Genomic DNA, 18,038 nt, shown 5'->3' on the forward strand with positions numbered 1-18,038 from the left:
CTTTCACAGCCTACGGATTCCTTCATCTTTCTCTCTCTGACTCCTTTTCTTTCTCTTTGCCCTCTGGATATTTCTCCTTCTATCTTCCTCCCTTGTTTGATTTTTTTCTTAATCCTCATAATAAGAAACACATTTTTAATTTAGTTTTTATTTTTCCTTACTGTAAAAAGAAAAGGAATGTTCTGTATTTTCCTCTAATAAAATGAAAGAAAAAGCATTTTAAATTGCATAAAGATCCAAATGTGCTTTTCTTGGTGAATGTGCAATTGCAAACAGGAAAGAAGGAAAGGTTCCTCATTTCCAAGCTAGTATAAGAAATGACATCATCAAGATGAAGGGAGGGTGGCATTAGCTTGGCTCAGTGGTAATGAAGGGAGGACTGGGGCTGCATGAAGTGGCCTGGAGGGTGGGTAGAAAAGCAAGTCTGTGAGGCAGCCCCTCACATGAAAATGGTGCCACTGCTTGGCTACCCTGGTCCGCCCTCCTTGCCCACTGGGGAGGGAAGAACAGAGGGAGCCAGCTCACTAGGGTCCCCACCTTCCCTCTGCCTCTCTAATCAAAAGCACCTAAAAACTCTCACTAGGAAACAAAGTAAACAATCTGTCATGCCCAGAGAAGTCTCTGGAATGAGGGGGTGAACTGGTCCTCCAAATTCTCCCTAAAGCATACCTGGGGAATGAAGATGAAGCAGTTGATTGTGGTTGTGCAAACAAAGATACCTCCAGACGTGAGTCCAAAGACCAGGTTGGGCCAGGAGTACAAGTATCTGGTGACCACAAAAAGCAGCCCAGCAGCCAGTACCACGAGGTTGACCCCAACCATGATGGTTAAAGACTGATTTACAGGAGGAGAGCTGACGTGGTCAGTCAGGCCAGCCAGGTAGGCCCCATATAGCAGCAGTAGGCCCTGGAGATGGACAGAAGAACCAGAGGTTTAGAGAAGTGAAATACCAGGCTTGGGGCCAAGAGCAATAGGATGGGACTGATTTCCTCACCTGTAAAAAAGGAATAATAATAACTACCTTAAAGCATTGCTGTGAGGAGAACTGACTAAGATAACACAAGGGACTACTCTTAGAGTGCTTAACAGCACCACCACTACCTCTTGGTGCTTAATAAATTTCGTTTTCCTCTCCTTCTCTGAGAATTAGTTTATCGGAGGTCAGCAAGTCAACTATCAGACAGGACTCTTCCAGGATGAGGTATAAGACAGGGTGGTACAGGTGGGTAGGAGCCCCACAGAACCAGCTGCCAGGCACTGGGAGGGCAGTGGGTGCACCATGCTGCATCCACTGTGTGGTTCTGCACTGCATGGAGCTGAGAGGCGTGCAGAGGCTGAACTAGCCCTGTGGTCCACTTGTCAAGCATGTGCCATGGCAGGGGCAGCACCAAAGGAAGGGGCTCTTTTTTCTAATTTTCCCAAAGGCACCATCTGCTTGCCAAGCCCTGCACCTGCAAGACTGCATCTGCCCAGAGGGATGCCTTTTTCTGATTTACACAAAGGATCTCTATAGGCTACTAGCAGCTCTGTGCCAGTGGGTGTTTATGGGAGATGGAGAGTGAAAAAAGAAGAGAACAAAGGCTGGCTGGGACCTGGACAGGACCGGGAGACAGGCACAGGCAGCAACAGCCTCATCTATACCCTTCACCCTCTTTGTGACATTCCCTGCCCCGCCCCCAGGAGCCCAGGGCCCTACTCTTTCTTCTTTGTCATGAATGTAAACCTGCTCTCAGATTTCTCATTTGTACTACACAGAAAATGGCTCACAGCTTCTTAAAGTGCTGCTTCTCCTAGAAGGAGCTACATTTAAATAGAAATCAAAGCTCTAATCAATAATATATGACATAAAGATTCAATAATATGTAACATATAGATTCAATATATAGATTTGCTTGATTAGGGGCAAAGCTCCATGCTAGGGGTAGCTGTAGGGAGGGAAATGGTGTTGCCAAGTGGAAGTCATGGTTCTAGCTTTTGAGAAGTTCAGTGTGGTTGGGAGATTTAAGGCAAGCATACAAATACCCATGTTTTTCTTGTTGTGTATTATTTTTGTTTTTTGGCCATGCCATGAGGCATGCAGAATCTTACTTCCCTGACCAGGGACTGAATTTGTGCCCCCTACATTGGAAGCTCAGAGTCTTAAACACTGGACTGCCAGGGAAGTTCCCAAATATCCATGTTTTATGATATAGAATGTGAAGATGCCATGGGGGAGGAAGTGGGTGGGGATGATGGGGATTTAGAGGGAGAACTAATAATAAAAGTAAGGTCAGGTATCAGCAGGCTACCTGCCAGGGACCCTGAAATCACACAATCTGACCACCTCCATCTATAGGGATGGCCCTAAGACAACTGCTTGGAGGACTGGCTGTGCCTGCTGTGAAGGAGTCAGCTCAGTAGAGATGTCATCTGGTGCCCAAAATGCTCAGTGTCCAAAGGGGGCCAGAGCCCCAGTCGTGGCCACCCTGAGATCTTCAATGACTAGAGGACATACTAGTCAGCAGGCCAGTAGGGCCTGACTTCTGGATAACTGACATTATCAGGTGGCATTTGGCAGAGTTATATCATTAGCAATTTAATCAAAGGTTAGTAAAATTAACTCTATGGTTTTGAAATGTTCAATCTGATTTTATTAAAATGTTTTAACTCTATTAAAATTCTTGACAAAAAATAATGAGGTATGAATAAAGCATCTATATGTGCAGGACTCATGTTTGAGTGACTCACATCCGATATTTGTGTCATTCGCTCTCACTGCTGAGAAGTGTGGGGTAGGGGGCAGTTGGCAGGCTCGGGTGGGGGGTTGGGGGACTTAATATGCAGATTTGTGGTCCTCCACCAGAACTGCTTGTCGACCAGGGAGCCCATGGGGTCCTGGCTTAGTCAGCTTCCTGATGCTCAGCACTCTTTCTCCTTTCTTTCTTTGTCCTATAGAAATATATTGCAGTAAAATAAAATGGAAATGGGATTACATGAAAGGCATTGGAGAAATAAATCAAGTTGAGTCGCAGAGGGAGTTGCTATGGGGGAAGAGCTGAGTTTCTGTGCCAGGGAGGATGTGCTCTTCCACAGGGGCTCGAAGAACGAGAGAGGCACTGTGCTTTTAGAACCGCTGGGGGTTGCGGGGGCAGTGGAAGAATAATAATGAAACATCTACTCATTTATTAAGCTCTTACTATGGGCCAGGAGTGGTTGAAAACTCAGCATGCATCTACCCTTTCAAAACTCACAACTGTTCTGAGATGATGGTACATCATCCTCGTTTTATATATAAGGGAACCGAGGCTCAAAGAGGTTAAATGAGGTTCAGGGTCAGCTAGGAAGGGACTGAGTCAGACTTCGCAGGAATCCCCTCATTAACTCCTGTAATTCCTCTTATCCATTTATTGGTAACAGAGAGATAGTATCCCAAGGAGATAAGGTTACCAACCTTGCATCCCAAAATGAGAGCAATCCAGACATCGGAGTACCGGGAAGCACAGAAGTGTGTGCTGGTCAGAGAGCAGGACACGTCTCTCCCTGTCACCTAGGAGGGACATAGGGTCAGGAGGGCACCCACAGTTACATAGCCAATCTTTGTACACATTCTGGAACACACATACACAGCTGATCTTTGTACACATTCTGGATTGTGAGCTCCTCTACAGCTCCTTTAATATGTAAAAACTAGCTTAGGTGACTCCATTATAATCCAAATGAGAGTAACTATGAATTAGAGGAAAAGACAACCAAGTTGGGCTAACATGTGGATGCTTGGGGCCAGGAGGGCTTATTCCTCTTATGTGCTTTACTACCACAGTGATTCAAATCCGTGCAGAAAAATTACAAATTATTTCACATCCTGCTCCTGCTATTTGTTAATAGTTGAAACTTCAATATTGAATCTGCACGTCAAGATCCCACTGTATTCCTCAGCCCCTTTGTGAGGCTGAAGACATAATGCTTCCTATTAATTAAACACTATGTTCTGAGCACAGCTGAATTCTTTACCTGTACTGTTTCACTTAATCTTCATCACAGCCCTATGAAATAGGTAGTATTAGTATTATTATCTCTATTTTACTTATGAGGAAATAGAAACTTAGAGAGGTTAAATAACTTTCCCAAGGACACATGGCTGGTAAGTGGTAGAGCTGGGATTTGAACCAGGGTTGACTGACTCCAAAGAACCCTTCAGAATCCTTTACCTTTCAACAATTGGGTAAGGCAACTCTGTAAGTTCTCATTATTGATAATGTGGAAGTGGAGTTAACTGCCAGGCAGATTCCTGTGTGCTGACATCTCAGCGGATGCCGCAGAACACTTGGGGTGGGAGGAGTAGCGGGAGTAGCAGCAGACCCTGCAGACAAGGGGTAGGTGTTCAGGGCAGCCACAACTCCCGACTTGCCATCCTCTAGGGGTCATTTATCTTCTTGTTGGGAGGATGTCCACACAGTGAATGCTCCTGGGAGAATGACCTCTGTGTACTCACAGAAGCCAGTCCCTCCAGTTCAGGAACTAGATTCTCCAGGGGTTGGGTCTCTCACCGTCATACTGACACCGAGAATCTGAAGACATTGGATGGGATCAGTCAGCACCCAAATCATGAGCAGGATCACATCAGCTATCACCAGGGCTGCCACCAACCCCAGAAGCTGCAGGTCTTTGATTATCTGCAAAAGAGTTAAGGTCATAACTTTCCTTTGCTCACTGGCTATACAACACGGAGTCTAGAGTGTTCTGTGTGCTCTGAGCTAAAGGCTCCTGGGTTAATCTTCCAAATGGACTTCAAAGCCAGCCATCAAAGATGATACAGACATGAAGTGTACTCAGTGATTCTATGTTCATATCATCGTTTTCATTTCTTTGCCCTTTCCATATCCTGACTTTCCCACAAAGGATTCAAGGAATATTATAAAATAAATACACTATTATTTCTAAATATGTTTATACAAGCACATACAGAGATGTGGAAACTTTCATATTAAACTATGAACAACCATTAACCTGGAGGGTCAGATTGAGAGACAATGGTGGTGGAGGAGGGACTACTAGCATTTCCTTCAAACATATGTGAATCATTTGATTTAATACAAAGAGACTGTGTTATTTTTGTGGTTAGAAAAATAAAATTTTAAAAATGTATATAGCAATAGGATGAAAAATATTAGGGAAAAGAGATAATAAGGAGAATTATGATGAATGCTCTGGTGAGGAGAGCACATAGCATTCAAGAACTGGGGCAGAAACACAATTCTGCATTTTTGACAACCAATGAAAAGAAGGAAGCACAACTAGTTACATGATTCATGGTTTTTATAAGAAAAACGAATCAGTTGCTGAATTAAAATGCTCCAAACTAGTGATAAGGAGAAAAATTTCAAATCAACCAGCAAAAAATGACACAGCATGTATAGAAAAAAAAAATAAGGAAGACATCAGATTTCTCGTCAGACACAAGGTCAAGTGAGAAAACAGTGGAAATCTTCAAAAGTACTCAAGAAAAAAAATTCAACCTAGAATCTTATACTCAGAAAAAGTAACTTTCAAAAACAAAGGTGAAATACAGACTTTTTCAGATAAAAGCTGAAAGAATTCAGTATTAGCACACCTGAATGAGAATGTGAGATAACTTTGAAGCAAAAGGAAAAAATATCAGATGAATATAGGTATCTATACAAGGAAATCAAGAGCTCTGGAAATGTTAACTTCATAGAAAAATATATGACTGATATTTACTATTTAAATATCCTTAAAATGTAATGGATTGTTTAAACAAAAATTAATAACAAGTGTATGGGGCTTGTAACATATGTAAAAGTAAAAACAACACAAAGATTGGAAGATGGGAAAATGGAAGCATACAACTATAAAATACTTATGCCAATTATATAATTACACACAAACTCTTCCAGAAATTGAATTGGAGGGAATACTTCCCAATTTATTCTACAAATACTCTGTTACCAAAATCAGGTGAAGATTTTATAAGAAAAGAAAGCTACAGAGCAACATACCTTAAGAAATGAATATAAATATTATAAACAGAATTTTATGAAACTGAATCTAACAACATAAAAGGATAATACATAATGACCAAGTGGAGCTTGTTTCAGGGATGCAAGATTGGTTTGAGATCCTAAAATCATTTAATATAATTCACCATATGAGCAAAGAAAAAAACATATGGTTAATAGATACAAAAAACACATTTGACAAAGTCTAACATAATTCTTTATAGAAACTCAATAAAATAGGAATTGAGGCGAACTTCCCCAATTAGGTAAAGAGCATTACGATAAAACTACAGCTAATATCTAACATAAAGCTAACATTGTGATAAAACAAAATTAACATTAGTTTTGACTAAGATGAATGTTTCCCCCATATGATCAAGAACAACTCAAGGCACTTCTATTAAACACTGTACTAGTGTTTCTAGTCAGTGCCATCATAGAGATTGGAAAGTAAATGTCTTTTATAGAAGATATGTTCATCTATGCAGAAAATCTGATAGAATCTACACAAAAGCTACTAGAACTAATAAGTAATTTAGCAAGATTGCAGCAGGTAAGGTCAGCTTAAAAATCAATTGTATTACTATTATATACATATACTAGCAACAAAAATTGTAAAGTGAAATGAAAAACAGTAACATGTATAATATCACAAAAATATAAAATACTTAGACATAAATTTGACAAAAGATATGAAAGACCTTCACTGAAAGCTGCAAAAAAATTGCTAAGAGAAATTAGAAAAGACCTAAATAAATGAAGAAATATATTGTGTTTATGGGTTAAAAGATACAACATTGTTAAGAAGTCAGTTCTCCATAATTTTATCTACAAATTCAATACAATCTCAATCAAAATCTCTGCTGAAATTTGAAGAAATTGGCAAAGTGATTCAAACATTTATATGGAAATTCAAAGAACCCAGATTAGCCAAAACAACACTGAGAGAGAACTAATACTCCCTGACTCAAGATTTAATATAAAGCTACAATAATATGGTATTGGTGTCAAACAATGACATCAATGAGACAGAGTCTAGTAGTAGTTATACACATCTACGGACAAATAGTTTTCAACAAAGGTGCAAAGGTAATTCAGTGAAGAAAGGAGTCTTTTCAACAAACGGTGCCAGAACAACTGGATATCCATACATAAAAAATGGACTTCAATCACATCATATTTCAAAATTAACTCAAAATGAATCATAGACCTGCATGTAAAAAAAAAAAAAAACTCTTAAAACTTCTAGAAGTAAACATAAAAGAAAAACTTTTGAGGCCTTGGGTTAGACAAGTTTCTTAAGTCTGATACCCAAAACATGATCCATGAGAGAACAAAGTAGGAAACTGAACTCCATCAAAATTAGAAATATCTTCTGTTTGAAAGACATTCTTAAGTGAATGAAAAGTCATAAACTAGAAGCAAATCTTTGCAAATCAGATGATTTCCTCTTGATTTCCTTGTATAGATACCTATATTCATTTGATAAAAGACTATATCCAGAATGTAAAAAGAACCCTCAAAGCTCGATAATAAGAAGAAAATCAACTAAATTAAAAAACAGGTGATTGATTTGAGCAGATACTTTACCAAAGAAGATATATGGATGGCAAATAAGCATATAAAAATATAGTCAACATTGCATCAGGGAAATGAAATTAAAATACAATGAGATTCTACTACACATACTTATTAGAATGACTAACACACATACCAACAAAGTCTAATGTTGGGAAGGAAGTAGAGGAAAGGGACTCACATAGTATTGATGGGAACATAAAATTGTACAACCACTTTGTAAAACTGTCATGCAATTTTTTTAAAAGTTAAACATATACTTACTATATGATCTAATCACTCTATGCTTGGCTTTTTTTAAAACCTTTCTATTTTATTTTGGAGTACAGTTGATTAACAATATTGTGATAGTTTCAAGTGGACATCAAAGGGACTCAGTCATACATGTATGTGTATCTGTTCTCCACCAAACTCCCTTTCCATCTAGGCTGCCACATTATGCTTAGGTTTTTAACCAACAGTAATGAAAGTAAGATACGTCTGCACAAAGATTCATACACAAATGTTCACAGCAGTTTTATTTTTAATAGCCCCAAACTAGAAACAAATCCAAACACCTACCAATAGGTAAATGGATAAACCAACGGCAGTTTTATCTACACACTGAAAAATCACTCAGCAATAGTAAGGAAAGAATCACTGATGCAAGTAACAACATAGATGAATCTCAAAATAATTAGGCCAAGTAGAAACAAGATAAAAATACACACTGTATAATTCCATTTATATAAAATTCTGGAAAATTCAAACTAATTTACAGTGACAGAAAGCAGGTCAATGGTTGCCTGGGTACAGGAATAGGAGATATAAGAATTCGACAAGAGAGGAAGATGGCAAGGGTGTATGAGGAGACTTGCAGATTATAACCCACGTTTCATAGTATATACACATGTCGAAATATATCAAATCATACACTTTAAATATATGTGGTTCAGTGCATGTCAATTATCTCTAAATAAAGTTATTTATCACCAGATGTGAAGACCTAACTCATTGGAAAAGACCTTGATGCTGGGAAAGATTGAGGGCAGGAGGAGAAAGTGGTGATAGAGGATGAGATGGTTGGATGGTATCGCCATCCAATAGACATGAGTTTAAGCAAACTCCAGGAGACAGTGGACAGGGAAGCCTGGATGCTACAGTCCATGGTGTTGTAAAGAGTTGGATACGACTTAGTGACTGAATAACAACAAAGCTATTTTTAAAAAGAGGAATTAGTGTTCTAGAGGCATGGATGTCCTTTAGGCAATGTTTCTCATATGTATGGTTATTCACAGCAGAGTTTTTGATAAATATTCACCACAAAAGATTTGCTAAAAGAAAATCTTGTCAGTCCAGAGAAGTAAACTCCAACTGAGTAATACGTTGGATCTGGACAGGATTGATACGACCTAAGGGTTTGATGATCAGCCTTTGAGGTTTGGGCAGCTCCATCAGGAAACATGATAAAATGAGGGAACGTGGTTAGGATGACATCTGATGTCAGGGACACATAGGTAATCTGGCTGCTGCATAGCTGCTAGGGTTGATTCTGTCTGAATGGATATGTTCTTCCTTGCTCATTGTTTCAGGCCCATCCTTCTTAGTACAGAGCATGGCCTTCTTGTATGGAAAAGAACTGGCCTCCAAAGACAGGAATAATTGCTTACTTGCTATAGCTTCTCTGTAATCGCTATCCCTCTGCCCACTTTTCAGCTCACACCCGTGCCAAGCAACAGCCCCTCTGGGCATCTTGCTCTCCTTCAGGCTGGTGCCAGATAAGGGCCAGCTCACACATCCCCCAGAGTAGTACCTGGGCCTGGGATGCATATGAAGCAGAACTTTCATTTAAAGACCTGTCTCCCAATAGCACTGACAAACAGCTTTCCAGCCTTGGAATTTATGAGGCCACATGACTCCAAGGTTTGAATTAGGGGCAGGAACTTCAGATCATCATAAAAGAGCCAGACCCAGTAATTTGGTACAAGTTTCTCTAGCTTTTAATCAATAATGGAGCTACTGTCTGTGATCAAGCAATGTGTACTTGCTACGTACTTACCACTCTCTTGTCCGGAACCCTCTGGGTGAACACCTTGTAGAGTCGCCAACTCTTCCCAAGAATGGGGCCAAACACCAGGGAGGTTCCAATGCACAACATGGAGAGTCTTATCTACAGATGGAAAGGAACAGAAGAAAGAGGCATGAGAGAAACCTCTGTGGTTCTCCATACATTCTGATCTGCAAAGCTTCAGTCCACAGAGGACCTGGGGCAGAAAGTGGACCTCACTGACTCAGGGTTCCAGGGTTTGCCTCTGAAAGAGCCCACACCAAGGACAAAGATAACCAACACCTACAGGAGCAGATGATTTTAAAGATTATCAAAATTTGCATGATATTCAAAATAAAATTGAAGATTTCACCTACCTGAATGAGACTTTCCATTGAGCTTCCCACTAAAGCACCTTGATTGTGAATCCCAAAGAGGTAAGCACTACTGTAAGTCAGACAACTGCCCAATAAGGTCACAATGTTCAGATTGGGACTGGACATCTTCACAATCCTATGGGAAACCAGGAAGAAAGACACCTACAGTCATGACATTTGTCCTGGGAGTGTACAAAGTTTCCCTGCCAGCAAAATCTCCAATGCGGTCTTGGAGTAAAAGGTCATAGGGAAGACTGCTTTACAACCCTGTGAAAAATTGTTATGGTTTATTTAAATTTATTTTCAGAAAGAATTACATTCTAGCATTTCTTGCTTATATAACTCCAAGTCTTAAAAGAAGGCCAACTTCCCCCAAACAGGTGGTATCACAGAAGAGTTAGAATTTTTCCCTAAAGTTTATGGTTGCTAAGAGACTGCTCTATGCAGCCTAGTGAATAAATAACTAGCAGGTAGATTCCTAAGGAGATACAGTTTGGAACCTTTAAAAGTGAGCTGTAAGGTAAACTATTAGAAAAAAAAACAGACAAAGATACCACAAAAAAAGAGAAAATTACAGGCCAATATCACTGATAAACATAGGTGCAAAAATCCTTAACAAAATACTAGCAAATCAAATCCAACAATACATTAAAAGGATCATACACCATGATCAAGTGGGACTTATCCCAGGGGTGCAAGGATTTTTCAATATCTGCAAATCCATACACATTAACAAACTGAAGAATAAAAACCATACGATCATCTTAATAGCAGCAGAAAAAGCTTTTGACAAAATTCAACATTCATTTATGATAAAAACATTCCAAAAAGTGGGCATTGAGGGAAACTACCTCAACAAAATAAAGGTCACATATGACAAACCCACAGCTAACATTATGCTCAGTGGTGAAAAGCTGAAAGCATTTTCTCTAAAATCAGACAAGGATGGCTGCTCTTACTCTTTTTATTCAACAACGCCTTGGCAGTCCTAGCCACAGCAATCAGAGAAGAAAAAGAAATAAAATGAATCCAAGCTGGAAGAAGTAAAACTGTCACTATTTGTTCATGACATTATACTCTACACAGAAAATCCTAAAGATGCTACCAGAAAACTACTAGAGCTCATCAATGAATTTGGTAAAGTTACAGGATACAAAATTAATTAATACATTTCTTTTTTTTTAAATTTGTATTTATTTATTTTTGTCTGTGCTGGGTCTTTGTTGCTTTGCATGGGTTTTCTCTAGTTGCAGTGAGTAGGGGTTACTCTTAGTTGCCGTGCTTGGGCTTCTCATTATGGTGGCTTCTCTTGTTGCAGAGCACAGGCTCAAAGGAAGCAAGAATATACAACAGAAAAAACACAGTCTCTTCAAAGTGTGGTACTGGGAAAACTGGACAGCTACATGTAAAAGGATGAAATTAGAACATTCTATAACACCATACACAATATTAAACTCAAAATGGATTAAAGACCTAAATGTAAAACCAGATACCATAAAACTCCTAGAGGAAAACAGTTAGAATACTCTGATATAAATTGTAGCAATATCTTTTGGGATTCATCTTCTAGAGTGATGAAAAGAAAAAGAAAAATAAACAAACTGGATCTAATTAAACTAAAAAGATTTTTCACAACAAAGGAAACCATAAACAAAAAAGACAATTCAGAATGGAAGAAAATATTTGCAAATGGTATAACTGACAAGAGATTAATCTCCAAAATATACAATAGTTCATAAAGCTCAATAGCAAAAAAAACACCCACTCAGAAAATGGGCAGAAGACCTAAATAGACATTTTTTCCAGAGAAGACATAGGGATGATCAAAAGGCACATGAAAAGATGCTCAACACTGCTAATTATTAGAGTGATGCAAATCAAAACTACAATGAATTATCACCTCACACTAGTCAGAGCGGCCATCATCAAAAAGTCTACAAAAAATAAATTCTGGACAGGTAATTGAGAAAAAGGAACCCTCCCACACCATTGGTGGGAATGTAAACTGGTACAGAAATATGGAGAATAGTGTGGAAGTTCCTTAAAGAACAAAAAAATAGAATTGCCATATGAGCCAGCAATCCAACTCCTGGGCATATACCTGAAGAAAAGCATAATTTGAAAAGATATATGCATCCTAATGCTCACTGCATAGGCTATGGTTTTCCAGTGGTCATGTATGGATGTGAGAGTTGGACTGTGAAGAAGGCAGAGTGCCAAAGAATTGATGCTTTTGAACTGTGGTGTTGGAGAAGACTCTTGAGAGTCCCTTGGACTGCAAGGAGATCCAACCAGTCCATTCTGAAGGAGATTAGCCCTGGGATTTCTTTGGAAGGAATGATGCTAAAGCTGAAACTCCAGTACTTTGGCCATCTCATGCGAAGAGTTGACTCATTGGAAAAGACTCTGATGCTGGGAGGGATTGGGGGCAGGAGGAGAAGGGGACGACAGAGGATGAGATAGCTGGATGGCATCACTGACTCGATGGACATGAATTTGAGTGAACTCCGGGAGTTGGTGATGGACAGGGAGGCCTGGCGTGCTGCGATTCATGGGGTCGCAAAGAGTCGGACACGACTGAGTGACTGAACTGAACTGAATGCTCACTGCAGCACTATTTATAATAGCCAAGACATGGAAACAACCTAAATGTCCATTGATAGCTGAATCGATAAAGAAGATGTGGTTGTACATACAATGCAATATTAATCAGTCATAAAAAAGAATGAAATAAGGCCATTTGCAGCAACATGGTTGGACCTAAATTATCTCATTAAGTCAAATAAACCAGAGAAAGACAAATATCAGAAGATATCACTTACATGTGGACTCTAATTAAAAATGATGCAAATTCACTTAGATATAAAACAGAAATAGACCCATAAAAATATAAAACAATCATATGGTTACCAAAAGGGAAAGGAGGGAGGGATAAATTAGGAGTTTAAGATTAATATATATACACCATTATATATAGAATGAGCTTCCCAGGTGGCTCAGTGGTAAAGAATTTGCCTGCAATGAAAGAGACGCAGGAGACATGGAATTGGTCTCTGGATCAGGATGATCCCCTGGAGGACGGCATGGAAATCCACTCCAGCATTTTTGTCTAGAGAATCCCATGGACAGAGGAGCTTAGCAGGCTACAGTCCATAGGATCTCAAAGAGCTGGACAGGACTGAAGAGATTTGAGCACACACACACGCATATATAAAATAAATAACCAACAAGGACCTACCGTATAGCATAGAGAACTACACTCAGTATTTTACAATAACCTATAAGGGAAAAGAATCTGAGAACAAATATGTGTAATACATATATATGTGTATATATGTGTGTGTGTGTGTATATATATATATATATGTATTTCAGTTCAGTTCAGTTCAGTTCAGTTCAGTTGCTCAGTTGTGTCCGACTCTTTGTGACCCCATGAATCGCAGCACGCCAGGCCTCCCTGTCCATCACCAACTGCCGGAGTCTACCCAAACCCATGTCCATTGAGTCGGTGATGCCATCCAACCATCTCATCCTCTGTCATCCCCTTCTCCTCCTGCCCTCAATCTTTCCCAGCATCAGGGTCTTTTCAAATGAGTCAGCTCTTCGCATCAGGTGGCTTCAGCTTCAGCATCAGTCCTTCCAATGAATATTCAGGACTGATTTCCTTTAGGACAGACTGGTTGGATCTCCTTGCAGTCCAAGGGACACTCAGGAGTCTTCTCCAACACCACAGTTCAAAAGCATCAATTCTTTGGCACTCAGCTTTCTTTATAGTCCGACTCTCACATCCATACATGACCACTGGAAAAACCACAGCCTTGACTAGAAGGACCTTTGTGGACAAAGTAATGTCTCTGCTTTTTAATATGCTATCTAGGTTGGTCATAACTTTCCTTCCAAGGAGTAAGCGTTTTTTAATATCATGGCTGCAATCACCATTTGCAGTGATTTTGGAGCCCCCCAAAATAAAGTCAGCCACTGTTTCCCCATCTATTTCCCATGAAGTGATGGGACCGGATGCCATGATCTTTGTTTTCTGAATGTTGAGCTTTAAGCCAATTTTTTCACTCTCCTCTTTCACTTTCATCAAGAGGCTCTTTAGTTCTTCACTTTCTGCCATAAGGGTGGTGTCATCTGCATATCTGAGGTTATTGATATTTCTCCCGGAAATTTTGATTCCAGCTTGTGCTTCCTCCATCCCAACGTTTCTCATGATGTACTGCATATAAGTTAAATAAGCAGGGTGACAATATACATTCTTGACGTACTCCTTTTCCTATTTGGAACCAGTCTTTGTTCCATATATATATATATACATGTATGTATAACTGAATCACTTTACTGTATACCTGAAACTAACACAACACTGTAAATCACCTATGAAAGTGAAGTGAAAGTGAAAGCTCCTCAGTCGCGTCTGACTCTTTGCAAGCCCATGGACTGTTGCCTGCCAGGCTCCTCTCTCCATGGAATTCTCCAGTCCAGAATACCAAAATGGGTAGTTGTTCCCTTCTCCAGGGCATCTTTCTGACTCAGATATCAAACCCCAGGTCTCCCACCTTGCAGGTGGATTCTTTATCATCTGAGCCACCAAGGAAGCCCAATCAACTATACTTCAATAAAAAATTAAATTAAAAACAAAATGAGCTTTACAGAAAAATACTACTTGAAATACAGGACTTCCCTGGTGGCTCAGACAGTAAAGCATCTGTCTACAATGTGGGAGACCTGGGTTCAATTCCTGGGTCGGGAAGATCCACTGGAGAAGGAAATGGCAATCCACTCCAGTACTATTGCCTGGAAAATCCCATGGACAGAGGAACCTGGTAGGCTACAGTCCATGGGGTCACAAAGAGTCAGACACGACTGAACGACTTCACTTCACATCACTACTTGAAAAAAGTCTGGAGAGTTTTTCATGCACTATTTACTTTATTTGACATGTAAACTGTTTTCCTCTCTCTGTCTGACCAAGAAGGGAAAGAAAGAGAGAGAAAGCAGAGACTGAAAGCAGGAAATTTGGGAAGGACTACTTCTCGAGTGATTAAAAAAATTTTTATTTATTTATTTATTTTTGGCTGTGTTGGGTCTTAGTTACTGCAAGGGCTTTCTCTAGTTGTGGAGTGGGTGTTCCTCTTCATTGCAGTGCACAGGCTTCTCACTGTGGTGACTTCTCTTGTCATGGTATAGTGGTGCTAGGCTGCTCAGGCTTCAGGAATTGCAGCATGTGGGCTCAGCAGTTAGGGCTCCCAGGCTCTAGAGCACAGGCTCAAAAGTAGTGGCACATGGGCTTAGTTGCCCCATGGTACGTGGGATCTTCCCAGATCAGGCATTGAACCCTTGTCTCCTGTATTGGCAGGTGAATTCTTTACCACTGAGCCACTAGGGAAGACCCTTTAGTGATTTTTGAGGTTTCAGAGCATTTTAAAGATTATAAGGAAAGGTAGACTGAGTCTGAGACATACTCTCAGCACCAACAGAGGTTGTAGACAAGGTACAAATGAGTGAACTGGTTAACCTAAGGGGAAACCAGACTTAAACTGGACTGTGATTGATAACAATTAAGAAATAAAAATAACTACTAACAATTAAGAAGTAATGCAATACTTAAGGATTTTAGTCTAAATAATGTATTCTGTTGTTCAGTCATTCAGTTGTGTCCGACTTTTTGTGACTCCATGGACTGCAGCACACCAGGCTTCCTGTCCTTCACCATCTTCCGGAGTTTGCTCAAACTCACGTCCATTGAGTCGGTGATGCCATCAACCATCTCATCCTCTGCCGACCCCTTCTACTTGTGCCTTCAATCTTTTCCAGCATCGAGGTCTTTTCCAATGAGTTAGCTCTTCACGTCAAGTGGCCAAGTACTGGAGCTTCAGCTTCAGCACCAATCCTTCCAGTGAATATTCAGGGTTGATTTCCTTTAGGACTGACTGGTTGAATCTCCTTGCAATCCAAGGGACTCTCAAGAGTCTTCTCCAACATTACAGTCTGAAAGCATCAATTCTGCAGTGCTCAGCCTTCTTTATGGCCCAACTCTCACATCCATACATGACTACTGGGAAAACCATAGCTTTGACTATATGGACCTTTGTTGGCAAAGTAATGTCTCTGTTTTTTAAAAATGGTATCTATGTTTGTCATAGCTTTTCATAGTATATTCTGCATAAACACAGTATTTATACTACTAGTCCTTTGGTAATTTTATACTTATTACACTTATTACACTTATAATACTTATTACACTCAGTTGCTCAGTTGTGTCCAATTTTTTGAGACCCCATGGACTTTAGCCTGCCAGGCTCTTCTATCCATAGAATTCTCCAGGCAAGAATACTGGAGGGGGTAGTCATTCCCTTCTTCAGGGGATCTTCCCGACCCAGGGATTGAACCTGAGTCTCCTTCACTGCAGGCAGATTCTTTACTAAGTACTTTTACCTTTATTTTAAAATAATTACTGAGGGGGAAAGCATTCTTATCTATCTACCTGGATTCCCTGACTGACCACCTTGAAGACCAGAGCCAAGGCAAAACCAGCTACATACTAGAGCCTATTTTAAAGACAGGCAAAGTATTTATCTGGGAGGCATTAAAAAAACAGTTTAGCAGTGCAGGACTTAAAACCATCACAACTACCACCAGCCCAGCTTGATTATTTCATACTCAGCAACATAATTACACACACACACACAAGAACACCAAAACTGCCTGCAACTCAAGCCCCAAGTATAGTCACCATAGGCCAATGACTCTGGTTGAGCTTTACCTAGTCTTAGAGTAAAAACCTTAATTTTTTTTTTCTTCCTCCAAATGTGAAAACAGCCTTCATGTATTCCCCTTGTAAATAGGGGATAATAATAATACACACTCTCCTCCTCCCAAACCAAAGAGTTGTGAGGGCTGAGGATTCAATGAGGCAATACAGCCAAGTGTGTGGTAGCATGGACAGGCCCCAGCATGTAGCAAGCATGTTACAAATATAGCTGACAATGTTATTAATCTCATCATCTTCCAGGCTTTAGAAACCTGAGAATCACCTTTTGCTTCTTCCTTTTCCTTCTCCACTTCTTTCTTTATCACCTCTACTCAATCGTTGCGTTTCTTTCAGTTGTTATTTCAAAATCTCTCTGAGCTGTCCCTCACATACTATTCCTACTGCTGTCACATTTATCCAGATTACAGTCATGTTAGGAGAAATGGAACTTGAGTCAGGTGTGAGATGAGAATCCTGGCTCAGCCAATCACAGCTATGTGACTTTCATTGAGTCATTTAACTAGTCTAGGTTCCTGTTTCCTCGTTTGTGAAATAAAGATAATATCTCCTTTCTTATGTACCTACAGGGTATTGTGAGGATCAAATGAGGTTTGTGCTAAAACTCCTTGAATACTCTAAGGCAATGCAAAAACATTAACTGTTAGGTTTTTTGGTATAAGCTTCAGCTCTCTGTAACACCAGTTCTTCCCTGTCCTAATATATCTTGTACATTATTTTCACATTTATCTTCTTAAAATATCACCTTCATCACTTAGCAAGAGAGCTACATGTATAAAGAACAATTTTCTATTGTTCACCTTAAGTCTCCTGTATCCCCATTTAGGATTTAGCCTTATCCTACCTATCCACTTACTAATAGGTCTACATCCTCAGTCATCATGTCTTTAAACTGTGGGCTGAAAGAGAGTAATTGTCCCTAGTTTCTTTGTCTTTTCCCATAAGGGGCAATATATAGTGAATGTGCGTGTATGCTAAAGTTGCTTTAGTTGTGTCCTACTCTTTGCGACACAATGGACTGTAGCCCTCCAGGCTCCTCTGGCCATGGGATTCTCTAGGCAAGAATACTGGAGTGGGTTGCCATGCCCTCCTCCAGCAGACCTTCTCCACCCAGGGACTGAACCCATGTCTCTTATGTTTCCTGCATTGGCAGCTGGGTTCTTTACCACCAGCGCCACCCAGGAAGCCCATGTGATGAATACTGACTACCAAAGTAACAATGATTATCAGCAGCTCCACAAAGCATTTGTTAAGAAAAGCAATACATCAGAGAGACCAGTTCTGACACT

The 18,038-nt window shown here is 39.9% G+C and overlaps 1 protein-coding gene across 2 annotated transcripts in view; it reads right to left on the reverse strand.

Annotated features, from left to right (window-relative positions):
• The window catches only part of GPR156 (G protein-coupled receptor 156), a 108,534-nt gene that overhangs the window by 20,104 nt on the left and 70,392 nt on the right, over positions 1–18,038 (reverse strand). For both annotated transcript variants that reach the window (XM_061399438.1, XM_061399411.1), the window contains 5 exons: positions 9,978–10,113; positions 9,613–9,723; positions 4,527–4,652; positions 3,431–3,526; positions 670–906 (listed from right to left, as the gene is read on the reverse strand). In XM_061399438.1, coding sequence (XP_061255422.1) covers positions 670–906; positions 3,431–3,526; positions 4,527–4,652; positions 9,613–9,723; positions 9,978–10,113 — 706 coding nt within the window. The remainder of the gene's footprint in view (positions 1–669; positions 907–3,430; positions 3,527–4,526; positions 4,653–9,612; positions 9,724–9,977; positions 10,114–18,038) is intronic.

Source organism: Bos javanicus, chromosome 1, assembly GCF_032452875.1.
Source record: "Bos javanicus breed banteng chromosome 1, ARS-OSU_banteng_1.0, whole genome shotgun sequence".
NCBI classification, from domain to species: Eukaryota; Metazoa; Chordata; class Mammalia; order Artiodactyla; family Bovidae; genus Bos; species Bos javanicus.